This window comes from Xiphophorus couchianus, chromosome 7 (assembly GCF_001444195.1).
Source record: "Xiphophorus couchianus chromosome 7, X_couchianus-1.0, whole genome shotgun sequence".
Classification (NCBI taxonomy): domain Eukaryota; kingdom Metazoa; phylum Chordata; class Actinopteri; order Cyprinodontiformes; family Poeciliidae; genus Xiphophorus; species Xiphophorus couchianus.
This window is the reverse complement of record NC_040234.1, coordinates 6,333,896-6,350,156: the sequence shown is the minus strand read 5'-3', so window position 1 is coordinate 6,350,156 and position 16,261 is coordinate 6,333,896. Positions and strand designations below refer to the sequence as shown.

At 40.1% G+C, this 16,261-nt stretch overlaps 1 protein-coding gene across 2 annotated transcripts in view; it reads right to left on the bottom strand.

The window, feature by feature from the left end:
* Nucleotides 1–16,261, bottom strand: part of xpo4 (exportin 4) — a 56,762-nt gene that overhangs the window by 15,818 nt on the left and 24,683 nt on the right. For both annotated transcript variants that reach the window (XM_028023132.1, XM_028023133.1), the window contains exons 8-9: nucleotides 6,414–6,571; nucleotides 25–199 (exon numbers count right to left, since the gene is read on the bottom strand). In XM_028023132.1, coding sequence (XP_027878933.1) covers nucleotides 25–199; nucleotides 6,414–6,571 — 333 coding nt within the window. The remainder of the gene's footprint in view (nucleotides 1–24; nucleotides 200–6,413; nucleotides 6,572–16,261) is intronic.

Genomic DNA, 16,261 nt, shown 5'->3' with positions numbered 1-16,261 from the left:
CGGGCTGAATGCGGCGCGACTCACCACCTCCTCCAGGGCGGCGCTGCGTCCAAACGAGCAGGTGAGGAGTGTGAGGCAGTTGATGAAGGAGGTGAAGAGCTCGCTGGGCAGCGCCGTTAAAACGCTCCGGGGGAACATGGTGATCAGGTTGGAGATGATGTTGGAGATGCCCACCGCCTCCGAATCCTCGATCTCGATCCTGAGGACACGGAAACCGTCACCGTCTCAAACTCAGACGTAAACATTAGGAACGATCCGCAAGGGGAGTTTCGTTCACCAATAAATGCCCGTCTTGTGTTTTTATTAGAGAAAGGAAAATGAAAATGTGAGGAAAACAAGCCGTCTTTATTTGGTTTAAGGTTTCAAAAAAAAAAGCCTGCTTTGGTCAGAGGAAAAACAGACTTCAGAGTCATTTTCCAGTTCGCCCACTGGGGACAGAAGAAGAAGATATAAAAATCCATCTTTAAACTGAAACTGGCAGGCGGCCTGACCCCAGAAAACGTTCCCACAGCTGCATCCCACAATCTTATCTGTGCTTCAGTAAAAATAAAAAGTCAAACGTGGAACATTGACTCTACAGTTAACAGTGGTGCAGTTGGCAGCACTGTTGCCTTGCAGCAAGAAGCTCCTGGGTTCGATTCCCAGAGTTTGCATGTTTTCCCTGTGCATGGGTGAGTTCTCACAGGTTCTCCCACAGTCCAAAAACATGAACAACGTGATTGTCAGGTCTCTCTAAATTCTACTTAGGTGTGTCTGTGCATGATGTCTGTCTCTGTGTTGGGCCTCCTTGATGGATGGATATCATGTTACAATGTTATTCCCTCATCAGAAACATACCTGGAGCGTAGCTTTGATTTTTTCATATTTCAGAAATCCTTTAATATCCATGGCAACCATTCAGCTTTTCTTAAAAGCCTGGTTGGACGTAGCTCCGCCTCCTCCTCTGAGCTGCAGTTTTCAAGGTTCCACCTCACATGACGCCCCTCCGTCCACTCCCCCACTCAGGCTCCTTCAGACTAGCCAGCAGCAATTAGCAAACACCTGGCGGATCTGAGCATCAGCTGAGCTCATTAAAAGACCGACTTCTCAACGCTGGTAAAACGTTGTTAAAGGGTTAATAGAGGAGTGAGGCTGTGAGGACTTCCTGAAGGCCGAGTTTCAGGAGGAGGAGGAGTTTTTAAAGAGACAGAGACCCAATTTCAAGGCATCACTTTAGGAAGTAAAATTTCTTTTGATATATATATATATCAGGCACATATATATATTTATATATATATATATATATATATATATATAGCATTTCATAACAACTAAAGGTAACAGTTGTTTGTACTGTGAAACGTCACACTGTGCCTGGAAAATACACAATACTGGCCCTATAAAAGTTTTGCATTTGATTAGCAGCATCTGACTGTTACTTTCTCTATAATTAAGTGTAGGGAGGCAGGATGCGTTTAGTTTTCACTCATAATGCTTTCATTTGGGGGTTTACTTTAGTGCAGAAATAACCAATAAAGGTAGAATCTGTAGTGTTTTTTTCAACATCTGATTTGATTTAAGTTATTCATTAAAACAGATTTTTTTGTTTTTTAAATGTTGTGATATACAAAAGTAGGAGTGCTTTGTTTATTATACATTTCTTTTTTAGACCGTGACTAACTGATCCAAGAGATTTTGATGAAAAACCTGAAGATGAAGCGTCTGTTTCTGCCGCCGCTCCTCTTCCCGCTCTACCCAAGTGAAAGAGCTACATTGTGTGAGGAGCCCTGCTAAACCCTATCAGATGGAGCTAAATTGCGTGCAGGACTGTTCAATCGCTGCGGATCGGCCGTCCCTCTCTGCATGGCTTTCCGATGAGGCAAGTGGAAAAAAGCTCCAAGAATAGGTGATTAAAGACATAGCAGTGGAGCGGGGAAGAGAGGGAGAGAGAGAAAGAGAGAGGAAGAGGAGAAAAAGACCCTTTTCTCAGCCGGTGTGTGAGGCCGTTATTTATATCGAGCCAAGTAATCGTAGCGTCTTATTTTCAATGAAAAGACAACGTCAACATCTCTCACAGACTTTATGGAAACAAATGCGTCTAATTATCCCCTTAATTTTTTTTTTGTCACTTTTACAAATCTTAATAGCTAAGAAATAAAACAACTTTTTTTATTAAAAAGAACTAAAACAAGCAGCCAATAACTAGGCAAAAAAATAAAAATAAATAGAAGAACTGAGCTTGGAGTTAGGTGATTTGAAACGCTGCTCACATTCAGGACCTGCAGGCTGACGTTACCATCGGCTCAGAGATGAGCTTCTGTTGTGGCTGAAATTTAAATCTAAAGGCGATGAAGCATTTAAATACTCTGACTTACCGCCATTTAGGGCCAAGTGACGGCATGCGATAAAGTGGGTGAAGGCTGCAATGACTTGCAAAAAAATAAATACTAAAGTGTGTAGCATTAATATCTTTATTAATACTTTAGATTCTTGCAAATGGACCCAGGACAGCAAATGATTGGACCAGATATTATGAAAAAATAAATAAAATAAATTTAGTAACAGATTTGATTTTTTTTAAATCCATCCACAATTTCTGTTTCAGCAATTATACAACTTAGTTGCTTAGCTGTAGTTAGTTTCACCAGAACATCTCAACATTTTGTGCTGCATTAAACAGCAAGATATACTAAAACATATTACTGCTACGTGGAGCATAATTGGACGGCGCTTTTATTTTTATAATTGGCTAAAATTTAATGAGTCCAAGCAGTTATTTGCAATACTGGTGTTGCGATGGTAGAAAATAGGTGATTTTTTGTGAAGTCCTTTCTCCATTTTAATTTTGAACAGTTATATTTTGTTTATACTGTCTACTGACACTAACAGATACTATTAGTATTCAGATGCAGAACCAGTCCTGAAGCTTCTGAACAGGAGCAGGAGGAGTTAAGATCTGGATAAAAACATGTCAAACTTTTGAAAGGCAACAGCTGCGTTTCCATTACAAATTTGTGCAAAACCTTTTTGATATTCTGCAAATGTCAAAAAATAAATGAATACATTTTTGCAATAACATGCCGCGCCGTCATCACTCCTGCCACTTCCTGTTGTCGTCGTTTTCACCAGTAGCGACACGTGATCACATGACTCGTGTGACGCAAATAAAGTATTACCGTTGCAGTTTTGCGACATACGACTGAAAAACCACCTCATCGTAATGCAAACACTTAAGAAATGTGAGCTTTATCGAAACTGACACATTTCCATTCAGCCAATTCATTTTCCCAATTCCATCCAGCTCAATTTTATGGAAGCAGAGATGGACTGAGACCGACCGACTCTCGGCTTTATTGGTGACAGGCTGGACCAAAAATAATGCAAGCCTCCAATATGTAAGCTCTAACATATTGTGCCAAATGCAACATTTATCATTAAGAATTTAAAATTGTTTTTTCTCCCTCCGATCAACAAGGTCCAGACTCTTTTTCTTTGTGTTCATGCAGCTCCACATGACTGCCTCTTTGGTTGATATACATATAACTCTCAGGTTTAGACAATCGACTTTGTTTCTACAGCTTCACATCACATGAGTCTCGTGATCAACAGCCAGATTTTACCACTGATAAAAACCACGAAGAAGACGACGATGACAGGAAGTAGTTGGAGGATGTCGGTGCGGCATGTTTTCTAAAGATTTATCACAGACGTATTCATGTGTGATTTTAATTGCGTTTCTTATTTGACAGAAACACCACAATTGTGAAATTGTGGTGTTTCTGTTTTCAACATTAGCGGAACATCGACAAAGCTTTGTACACATTTGTTTCGGAAACTCAGCTGCTGTTAGCATTTCAGCTGATTTTGTGTTTCAAGTAAAAGCAGTCATCTTGCATATGTAATCGTTTTACATTTGAGTAAATACTATAAAACTCTGCTGTCTTTAATCACGTTTACTGTATAACAGTTCGACAAACAAACACTTTACGCAATCCACAGCTCAGAAAACACACCAAAGTGTTTTCACCTCTTGAAAATAGTCGGAGCTCCATCATCAATTCAGAGCTCCAGGCAAATCTGAGAGACAAGCCCCCTCGGTTTTATTACAGGCTCTGGCAGCTTGGTGTTCAATTAGAGGACAACCGGTGGATATAAAAACACACAATTCGCCCGTGTTTAAAGGAAAGCAAGTGTGGCGTTTTAATCCTGTTTTATTTGAAAAAAAAAGAAGCATGAGGATAATAATTTGATCCACCACGGCATGAATGCAGTTTCAGACACATCTGGGAAGCATAAGCCACTGGCTACGCTACGTACTCAATTTGTTACCAAGCTGGAAGACAGGTTCCCATGATGCAATGAGGGGGCATTAAAACTGAGACTCAACAAGCAATTACTTCCTGTAAATAAAGCTGAAATGGTTCAACACGCAGCGTCCTACTGTTGACGTTGGCCTCCGACGCTTGTTGAGTCTCCGAATTTAAACACGAAATGTGGAAGAAAAAAAAATTAAATCCAGCACGTCTGCTCAAAGATAAGAACGGAGGGCTGTGAGCATCTTTAGCACACTGCGTTCAAACCTTCCGAAAACAAACCGAGACAAATTGAAAAGCAACACAAAGCAATAGCTGCAACCTTTATCTCTCAGGCTCCGAGCTGCCTTCAAGACTGAAGTAATTATTGAATAATGGCGTTCTGCAGCTCCCTAGCTCTTTAATGTGATTGTTGAAGGTTTAATGGTGGAAAACAATAAAAGAAAGGCTATTAAGCTAAAAGCATCAGGCATTAGAGAGAAAAGTTAATTCAGGGTTCAGCGGCTCAGGCTGGCTGCTGCAGCGGCGCCCGTCTTCACAGGGCGGCTGCTTTCACTTTCAGCTTTCAATTAGTCCCTGCAGGTCAGTACTTAAGCTACACCTGTCAGTGTTGTGGCTTTTGACGAGAAAAAAGTGGACGACTTGTCAAAATGTCAGAGGAAATCATGAAAGTAATAAAAGTGAAAAATGAAGAAGAAGAAGAAAAAAAAAGCCAGGTGACGACTTGCTCCCGAGGATCAGCAGCAACTGCAACCCACACACACACACACACACACACGCACACACCTGTGGCTTAAACGTAAACTAAAACTGATCTAAATCTAAGTATGCATTCAACATTTCGTATAGATGACAAAATAAAAATTTTTCCCAAACTGTCATAAAGCGGCCCAACTTTAATCCCATTTCAGCAACATTTTAGAAAAACTAAGGCAAGAGATTGACCAAAAAATAATATTAATACATGATTTAATAAAAAATAATCCCAACTACATTTCAGATCAAAAATACTTTGGCAAAATCAGATATTATAGTGAGAAGGCCAAGTAGCAGCTCCAGTTTTTGATTTGGTTCATGAAGCTCTATCCAGGGAAGCTAAAACAATTATTTTATAACATGTATTCTCCTTTTATATTGTCTTATTAAATGCCAAGGGTGTATATAACCTTAGGTTTAACTGTATCAACTGGTTAATGTAAAATAAATGTGATTTCTTTTCTTCATTTATATGAAAAAATAAAATTTAAATCTGCTTGCTTGTTGTTGGTTTAGAAGGGCTTTGATAGTTTTGATAACAGAGAGCAAATTAGTTTAGTGATTACTGATGTCCAGGGCTGGGACATTAATGCATTAAAGTCTTAAAATTTTTAATGCAATTAATCTTTTTCTTTTAAACATACATAGGTTCCGGCAGGAACCTTTCCATTTAAGAGTTTCCAGTACGCCCCTAAATCTGACGCACAAGTGACGTCTGCAAACAGCAGGGATGGATGACGAAGCTGCTTCTCTGAGCTAAGTTTTGCTTCAAAAGTCTGATTGGACGCTGGAAAAGTCTATTATTGAGCTAAAGGCAGTTAGCCTATCAGCGAAGCTATTCAAGGCTAAAATAGCATTTCAATGCTAAACATGTAGCTAATGTCGGCGTCCACATTTCTATAGAAGGATTTTTTCACAGAAGTTTATGAATGATAATCTAAATAGATAAAAAAAACAATATTGTTGAGCTCATATGTCTATTCATGTAATAATTTACCAGCATTTTTTATTGAAAATATTGCAGCAGTTTTAATAAAAAATGATTAAATACAGATCCAGCAATCAACCTGATGGAATATCTTAACCGAGTCCCATCACTACTGGTTACACAGGCTTTCTGAAATATTTGACGAAAATCAAAATGTTTGAAGCTTCAGCCACCGTCAGAGAGAGAATATTATCTATCCAATACAGCACAACGTTATGATGCGTCTCCGCAAAGCAAAAGCACAACACTGGGACTTTCATTAAAACGGACTTTAAACCGTCTGAGCAGCAAATTCTGCTCAAAAGCGTCACGTAAAGCATGTAAGCCAATAATGTGACTTCCAGGTTAACAGCGACAGAAAGCTCGCACTCACTCACCCGTTGATCATACTGAGCAGGCCTTCCACCAGGTGAGCCAGGTAGGACACCTGGGCGCTCTCGTCTGGGAAGACGGGCCCGTGCATGGAGGCCAGCTGGGCCAGGCACTGCAGGGAGTCCTGGGCCATGTCCGAGTCCTCCCGGATCTTCCTGTGAATCTGCAGGACAGACAGACAGACAGACGCGTCTTTCTCAGACTGATCTCGTTCTTTAAGAAACAGATGGGAAAATTAGATGTGCAAAGGTACAGACCAAATATAAAATGTTGGTTATTTTTTAAATGTACAGAATGTAACTGGCTGGTCACGAAGAGTGTCACGATACATTTTGTTGGACGATAAATTGTCCCAGAAATGATTGTGATAAATGGTGATATTGTTGTTTTGCAACCATTCTGAAGTAACATATTGTTTTTCCCTCTCAAAGAGCAATACATTTTCATTTTGTAAACAAAACTTATCACTGAAACTGGAAATAATGATAAAAAACTATATATTAAAATATATAAACAACCAAAGACACAATAAATAAAAAGCACAACCAAAACCCCAGATAAGACAGATTATGAAGTCTGTAAACATAATTGGCCTTCAGTAAAAATATTATTCATCAGAATGGAAATTATTGACTTTATTTTAATTCATCATGTGATTAATTGATTAATTGGTTACTGTGACAGGTTTAGCTGCAGCCAGCAAACCAAACGGCTTATTTCCAATCAATTTACTGAGACTGCCAAATATTTTTTTTAGTTATAAAACACAACATTCTCCTCTCTGTATTTTGTTTTATGGCAACAAAATAATCTCAGTTCTAACCTAAGCAAAAAAAAAAAAAACAAAAAAAAAACCATGTCAAAAAGAGCTAAAAACACAAACAAATGCTAATTTCAAACATCTCTGGAGACAGTGGTGAGGACAAATGCTAATAGCAGAAGCTATAACAGATCTACTGCAGTGAAACTTTACAGCAAATCCAGCATGGGTCTTAAACTGGGCCGAGCAGCACCAGGACAAATCTGAGAGAGGACAGAGTCCTGCTGACAACTCTTAAAACACATTTCAACACAAGGTTGGGGTGTTTTATGAGTTTGATGCTTGTTCTTGTTTTAAAGAGTTCCGATTCTAATTCCCGTTTTTAGCAAATGGTCGACTTCTTGCAGAAATGTTGTTTTGACGTATGTGACTTGATGGAAATAATAAAAACCTTTAGCCTTAATTTAGAAGCTGAGTATTCTACATTGCATTAATGCTAAAATCGTTTATTTGTTCAACTTACAAAAGTTCAACACCTTACAATACTTAAGCATTTTGCCAACAACAAACCATTCTGCTATTTTTCATTTTATTTAACCACCTCAGTGAAGAAAATCAACAGATATGGCAACAATTCACTGCAACCAAACTTCGCACCTCCCTTGTAATAAAAACCAACATCAAGCTTTACTTTTATTTAATACAATCTTTAACGCTCACTAGATTTTATGTGAGAGTTTATATAAAGATACAATTCCTCAATGCAATCTGCCGGGTTTTCTTAGGAACTTATTAAACAAATTTGAATAATGATCTGCGCTTAATGCGCCGTTTGATAACTGAGATTAGCTGTAACTTTTGTACGTTTGAAGTGAAAAAACAGCTTTGGAAATGACGTGGCCACTGTTTGCTACGTTTTTAGCTGCTGCTGAAAAGGTTGTTAGAAAAAGAAGCTTAAAAGGAAAAGATTTACTTTACCCCTTAACACAATTGCAATTTTAAAAATGAAAAAAGCTCTTTGATTTTTATTTCCTAAACTCTTCTCCTTACTCTTTGTGGAAAGGATCTGAAGGTGAGTGAAAGTTTTATTTAACGTGAATTGTGCTCCGATTCCATTTTAACCTCGACACCCGACAATATTTAGCTCTGCAAGGCAAACCTCCACAAGTAGAAAAAGCCGTAGTGGAGGTGAATCCGATCCAACCAAAGTTGAGCAGGATAAATACTCACTGGTGCAACAAAAAACAACAAACAAAAACTATCCAGCTACTCCGACTTCAGCGTGACCCTGTCGTCGCCAATCGACCGCTTCAGATTGCCTCAATTAAACTCCTGAGCGGAAAAGATTCAAGTCCCGACGAGAGAGAGAGAGATAGACAGAGAGACCACCGCCTGACACGGTCTCATGGCATCAAGCATCTGATCCCGGGATTGATCCGCGTCGAGCCATCAGACTCCGACAGCAGGGGGAGAAGCTCGGGACGGAGCGCGGCGGGGGCAGCACCGCGGCGAGTCATCACAGCAACATGTGTTTCCACTGGCGGCTCCGTGCAGATGTGCGGAGCTCCAGCGAATCAGCCAGTTCTTTCCTTCCTTTTTCCCCCCCCTGCTTCTTCCTTTGCGTCCTGAACTGTCATCCTAATAAATCCAGAGTGCCTGCATCTTCAGCCGGTGCCTCGCACACAAAACCATCACTGGAGCACTCAAACTTTCATCCTCCCCGTCTTTTTTTCTTTTCTTTTTTTTTTTTGCACCCCTTCTCCTCCTCTTCTCACTCAATCCCCGCTGAATTCTTCCCCGCTTCGTTCCCACACTCTTCCTCCCCCTCTCTCCGCTTTCTGATCTCCAGCTGTGCCGCTCCGTTGCCCACTTGGTGGCGAGCCACGGCGCTCGGATGCTAGCGTGTTCTAGCCGCCAAGCTGTAGCCTCCAGTGCTGCCACTCTCTTCCAGAGCGTGAAGTCATCCTCTGGAAGAACTCGGCAGGAGGAGGAGGAGACGAGGAAGGGGAGGATGTGGGGGTAAACTGGTGAGTAAGTGAGAAAGAAAGCGAGAGGGAGGAGTGGGAGAGCAGCACAAGGCCAACAGATTGAACAGCGCCAGCTCTGGAAAAGCAGCTGCTCCAGCAAACGAGCCATACCACGCCAGTAATGTCAGTCGCCTTGAGTTTGCCTATAGTTAGACACGCTGAATGCTGCGCGGGTATTTCTGCAGGCGCGAGGTGGGACGGAAGGAAGAATTAGGAATATATCAATATGAACAAAACTAAAAAGAGTTCCTTTTTTTAGAGTCCTTCAATTCAGTTTGGTTTCGGCAGTAGAGATGCACCGATCCAAAATTATTATCTGCATCAATCCTGATGTTGAAAAAATAATAATAACCTAGATTGTGTATCGTTGACAATGTGCCCGATCCTTAAGGGCAGATCTATTCAGTCTAATTCTGTATTTTAAGCCCTGAGTGATGCTTTATTATTTATTTTACATCATATTTAGATTTCCTAATTGCACTTTCAGAACCATTTGAAAGAAAGTTTGTTACATGTTTGACCAAAGCAGTCAACCAATTGTCTTTGTCAGTTTCAGCGTGTTTATCATTTATTTTACATTGGCTGTTATAATCCTGATTGCTCCTGATTGCACTGACTGGACAAATGAAAGCTTTTACATGTTTGACCAAACTTACGGAGCTATTTAAGTGTGGCGTACTGGTGCAGAGTAATCGGATAAATTTGTAATTCTGTACATTTATGTCGGTGTTTTTAAAAAATAAATGTCTCAAGTCAATTCAGCAATGTTTTTCTGTGTCGGATCCGTATCAGCCGATACTAAACCTCAGATATCGGGATCGGAAGTGAAACTAAATGGATCGGTGCATCCTTATGCAGTACAGCTGTTTGAAGGCGTTTCCATTACAAAAGTGTGGAAAAACTTTTCCATATTCTATTAAACTCAAAAAACTGAGGGGTGAAAGGTCACCTTTACTCTTCTGTTTTCAGTAAAGGAAGTAGCGGCCGCAGCTAAATATTAAAGAAAACTCTATACCCGCTTTGCTTTTCAAAAATAAACTTACAAAACGCAGAGCCTGTGATGAATACACTGTGTACATTTTATAAAGAACCTCATCCTACTAAAACAACGTTGATGCCTAACATCTAAAATACAGAGTATGACTTTTTATTTCCCTCTAAGTCTTTTTGTTGAGGTCAAAGTTTTTGTATCTTGACAACTCTTCTGAAGAGTGAAGGGTCAGTTTAAGGTCAGTGACCTTATTCAGGAAGTGAAAGGCCTCCTGAATAAGGTCCAAAACATATTTGAGTGCCACGCCTGTCGCAGCGGAGAACTAAACCCAGGTAGATTCTGGCTAATGTGGATTTGACAAGAAGGTTCTGTATAACCCATGATGAGGCTTGTCATGTGACTTAAAGTTCATGTATTTCTCACATGCAGATTTTCTGTGGGGCTGAAGTCGCTCCATGTAATTTATTCCAAATAAGAAAGATCGATTCTTTGATTGTTGCAAGTTAAGAAGCCTATCACCAACGTCTGTGCTGGAGGCATCAGGAAGGTTTTGTGAGAAGAAAGTCTGACATTACACCTTCAGGGAATGTCAGCTCACTGGATTAACAGCTCACTGGATTAACTACAGCTTTATCAGTTTGTAAAAAGGAAAAGAAGAACCCAGCAAGGGAATAAGGGAGATGCCACTGGCTGAATCCAGCTCCACCGTGAGCAAGTAGAAGGATTTATATCCTCTGTGGATATCTGCTGCTGAAGGAACAGATGTTAGCTGGTCAATAATCAAAGCAGTAGTTATGGAGCTCTTGTCCACTCTTCATTTTGGATTTGGGAGCAAATAATCAAAATGAGCTCAATAATTCCCATTTTGATGACTCATATATTCTGAAGGACAATTTCCTTTACAGAGTTTTCACAACCCATTTTATTTAAGGTTTCAGTTGTGTGTGGTTTTAATTTGTGATTCATTTATAGTCTTTGTCTGTTGTGTTTTATTTTGGATATTTAAAGAATTGTCCAGTTCCAGTGTTAAGAGTTCTTCACTAAATTAAAGTTTACTGGTCTCTGAGAGAGAAAACCTGCATTATTATGCCATCATCAATATATTACTTGGAAGTGGTGTCAATTTTATAGCTTATTGCAATAATTACTGGGTCAATTTATCATCCAGCAAAATCTGTCATTGTGGCAGGCCTACATATAATCTTAAGAGTTTTTGTAGCTTTGGAGAATACAAATTAAATCAAAGTTGCCTATGCATTTTACATGCTTTGAATTATTGTATTGCGACAAGACAAAAACATAATAATGTAATTCTTTAGATTCAAACTAGGGATGCAAGTCATCAACTAATGAGTTAATCTAGAGTTGATTTATCTCAACAAGCTCATTAATGCGAAACTTAATGAGCTTGTTTGTGTTTGTTTCTAAACAGAACCTCATGAGGTGCATTTTGCATCCCACACCGGACTCTGTTCCTATTCTGGTATGGCCCCGCCATCTTTATTTCTGTATCGACTGGTTCTGCTTAAGGATGACCATCAGGGCCCTCTTCTGGATGGCAGCCAAACTACAACACTAAAAGAAGGTCTAAGTGGACGTTATTAGTTAATTGATTGGAACTCATTTTAATCTAATACGTCATTAAGAGATAATCAACAATCGTAAGTTGATTAATTGTTTGCATACCTAATTAAAACAGTAAGAGACATGGAAATTACACAGTAGTAATGTAAACAACCGATTTGATTAATTTAAGGTTAAGAAATTGGGGAGAAACTAACAATTATGACTCAAAGGGGCTACAAGGTTCTCATCTAGAAAATTAAAAGCCCTTTGTTGAAGAACAAACTCAGCTGAGGTCTACTCCAAACCTGCTTTGCTTCGGTAATGGTGATGGTACATGGTCATAAACTCTAGCATTATGTGGAAGAATCTAAAGTTAATCTAAAGAATTGACTCCAATTCAAATGAGACATTGAGTACTGAAACTCAAAAACTGGCAATGCTAAGAGAAATTATTAAAAAAATGATTATCTGGAGAGTAATTACTTATACTCTCCAGTATAAATAACAGTAAAATAATGATTTCCCCACTGAGGAAATGGACTGAAAAATTTTAAGAGAAAAAGATATTACGCAGTAAAGTAGATGAAAAGGAGGGTTGACAAAGAAAAATAAAAAGGAAGAGAGAGCGAAAGAGAGCCGGTGCCAATGATATTTATAGCAGACAAAGCCTGGTGTCTGTTACCACAGGGGGGCTAAGAGGCTCGTCTTTCTGTCCTTTTTTTAAAATCAACACCGCGCTTCCAACTTATTGTCTTTCCCACCATCCGCCTCCCTCTCAGATCATGTTACCGTGTGCCTGCAGGGCTCTGCTGCAGCCTCTTCTCCTCGCTGATTGGGTTTGTTTGAGTAAACACGTACAACCCCGGCCTCAGTTTTCTCCCTTTGTGGGGACGAGTGCATGCCAAGCCTATAAAGAGCAGCAATTTTCATTCTTCTTGCTGCCTAAATTAATCCGACATAATGTTTTATATGGTACAGCCTGTGATGGGCAAATCTGAGATCATTATCAAGCCAAAAACAAAACACTGTGTTTTCTGAAGGGATGGTGAATAGGAGGAAAGACTCCAAATATTTAAGGGGTTTTTGGGTGTTTTGTTTTTGTTTACTTCAGCCCACATTTTGTTGCTCAGACCAATTTTCGTGTTGTGTTTAAAGACACTTTTAATTTTGGAAATCAAAACTGAACAGGGAAATTAAAAAATAATTTAAATCCATGACATCATGCTGCAAAACCAGTCGTTTTTTTTGTTTTTTTAAACAACGGCAGTGTGCTGGTTCATTTATTGTTTTATTGTCGATGGATTGTGTTGCATCCACAATTTTTCTTCCCTCTCTGAAACTGCTGCTCTCCCACTCAGGAATAAAAACATTTTGTTGAAGCATCGATTATAAGATTTAGTGTGAATATATTTTGTTGTCTCTTCCCCCCGCCCCCTTCCCTTTCTTTTTTTTTTCTTGTGGCGCTGACGGTCCGTGTTGAAGAGCAGCTAGCATTTATTCTGAAGGAAAAATAAACGTCTGCTTGTTTCCAATCTCCAATAGACCGTTTATCCCGTAAACGCTCCGCCGCTCACAATCACAATTCCCTCTTTTCCCCTCCCGTCCATCGTTTCTCTTCGGCTTCCTCTCATTTCCTTTTAATTTGATTCATTGGGGGGTTTTTTTGTTCCACATTTAGCCCTGTTCACATTCTCATCTGTACCTCGGCTCGTTTTCTTAGTAAGACAGAATGATAATTATGAGGCTGTGAGCGTCTCTTCAGCTGGACAGACTGCATTGTTGCTTAAACGCATTTCCAGAATATATTTTTTTTATTCTGTCTGACAACACAGACAGAATAAAACAGAATATCCAGGGTCTGGATAATACAATCGATAATGATCTCACCCCAGTATTAGTTTACTGACTTCAGGATTTACTGCTGCTCCCGTCACAAAACGCACAGATTAGCCAAAAACCGTTTTCCCCCTCATGCTTACCCCTGGAAATAAAAGTGAATTTCAAATTTACTACATACCCAGTTTTTGATTCTTTGCTGCTGACAACACTGTTGCCATAGTGACCTAGAAAATACACTAGATGTTTATAACAGTGCTGCTAGACTTAAAGAATGTCCGTTCAATGCAGAGTCATCGTGTTTAGGTCAGATTAGGTTTGGTTCCTTCGCTGACAGATTGTTGCATCCCAGGTGCACCAAGGAGCATCACAAGAGGTCCTTCCTCCCAGCAGTTGTTCGACTCTGTAAGAGGGGTGTCCAAAGTGTGGCCTGGAGGCCTCTGAGTTCAAGTCAGCAAGGCTAAAAATTTGGAAAAACCCTCCCCCCCAAAAAACTGAATTTTCACATTTTTATGGGTCACAGATTGTTGACAACAGTTTGAATCCCTTTTTATATTCTGCATCTTTAATTGTGTACAAATTTCATTGAAAAGAAAATTTTGCGCAGGTGAAAAAAAACAAACAAAAACACTTGTAATTTAATACATTTTGTAGTTTAAATTTGCCAGGGCAAAAAGTTTGCACGTCACTGCTCCCAAGAAAATCAATGAGTATTTACATCCCTGTTAGTATTTGCACAGTTTTAATCATTTTAAATAACATTCCCGATGGTACTGAGCATCTGTTTTTCTGCGCTGCTTTCATTTTTCATATACTGTTAATAGTCTGTTGTCAAATGTACACCATGCACATTAAACATCCTACCCAGTTGCACATCCCTCCGATCAGAGTACGCTGTTTCTGACGACCGCACAGTTATGTTTTATAATCACAAAAGTGCCAACGTGGTAATAAAATACTCCATTTCGCCCTTATTCCCATACTGTTAGCAGAGGGTTTAGAAGTGCTGCTGATTCATGTCAGGAGTCATAATATAATGGTCGCACTGCATGTAAAAACTTTACAGCATCGCAAATAGCATTCATAAATCTAGACACTAATAGGTGATACTAAAACGATGAAAGGCATTCGAACAGGAAAGCTGCCTTCAAACGTACAGGGATTGTAAAAATTACTAAGGATAAAATTAACTGTGCTCTCTAACTGCTACAGCCAATGACCAAAAATAAAACCGTGAGCCTTCACATGAGTAAGTTTTAGTCAGTAACCTCATCCTCGAGCACAATCCATAAAAAGAAAGGAAAAATCCCTAAACCTGTGTTCTTCAAATTAAAAGAAATTTGGTGTCAACGGTTTGTGCAGCAACATTTTTTGTTTGTGCTGCAATCATTTTGAAAATATTGATAAATATCTTCAATATTTATCAAAGGTCATCAAAGGTCAACCAGCCGGTCCACATTTACGAAATCAAATGAATTATGGCGTCAGTCAACGGTGCTACGTTTGTGCAGTAAAAATGTTTATGTAATTTTGTTATTTTTTTTAAAGAAAGTTTCCAGAGGTCACCAGAGATCAACCTGTCATTAACAAAATTAAATTGTGCTGGATTATGCCTCTAGGATTTTTTGTAAAACAGCCGACTGACATCAAATTTGCTTATTCTTTGTAAATGTTGGGGGGGTCAGAGGGGATCTTTGATCTCTGATGACCTCCGAAAACATCCGTCTTTAAAATGAGAGCGACACAAACAAAATCTTTTAGTCGCACAAAGGTTTGACACCAATTTCCTTCAGGTTGCCGCTAGAACCTGGCATTGCAGGGCAAAGACAACGAGTTGCTTGGTGGCAGTTGAAACGCAAAACACTTTTAAGATTTTCCTAGTTGCTCCATCGAGGAAAATAGAGGTAGCAACAATTAAACCTTAGTGACCTTAGTCCCCATCGCATGATAAACAGCGATGGGGACAGTGGAGAGCTGCATGAAACAGTCGACCGTTTCTCGTTAGCTTGCAACAAGACAGCGGAGGAGCAGAGGAGGCTGGCAGACGTCCACCCACTGAGGGAGAGAGACAGGACGAGTGTGTTATGGTAAAGTTACTGGGGTTGTTAACAGGGGCCCCTAATCCTGGGGCCGGGCTGTAATCTTGCCACTGGTCGGCAATGGACTTCGACCCTGATGGCACGTGCGTCTGAGGACCCCCTCAACACACACTTACCCGGGTCACACACACCCCCTCACCACCACACACACAGCTGAGGAGACACAGCAGCTGAGACAGCAAAGGACGCCATTAAACGCAACACACACGTACACACAAACCCAAACCGGCAGACGTAAAATATGCACCCCAACACAATGATGATGAAGGTACAACACACACACTCACTCACACCGGCAGCTGATGGCGCGGCGGCGGCGGCGGCCTTACAACAACAAACAGTTGAGCTACTAGAAATACCACAGCGAGAGCTGAAACCGGAGGCCTGGAAGCTGAAACCAACACAAAACACGTCCTGCAGATTCCAGCTGCGCAAAGAACCGACACAAAAATGACAAACATTTTTATTCGCAGGCGGACGCCGGGGACAATCGAGCTTTCCGTACGGCGCCGCTGAGCTGATCTCACTCACAACCGGAGACGTCGCTGTCGTCTGATTCCTCGCCACAAGTCGT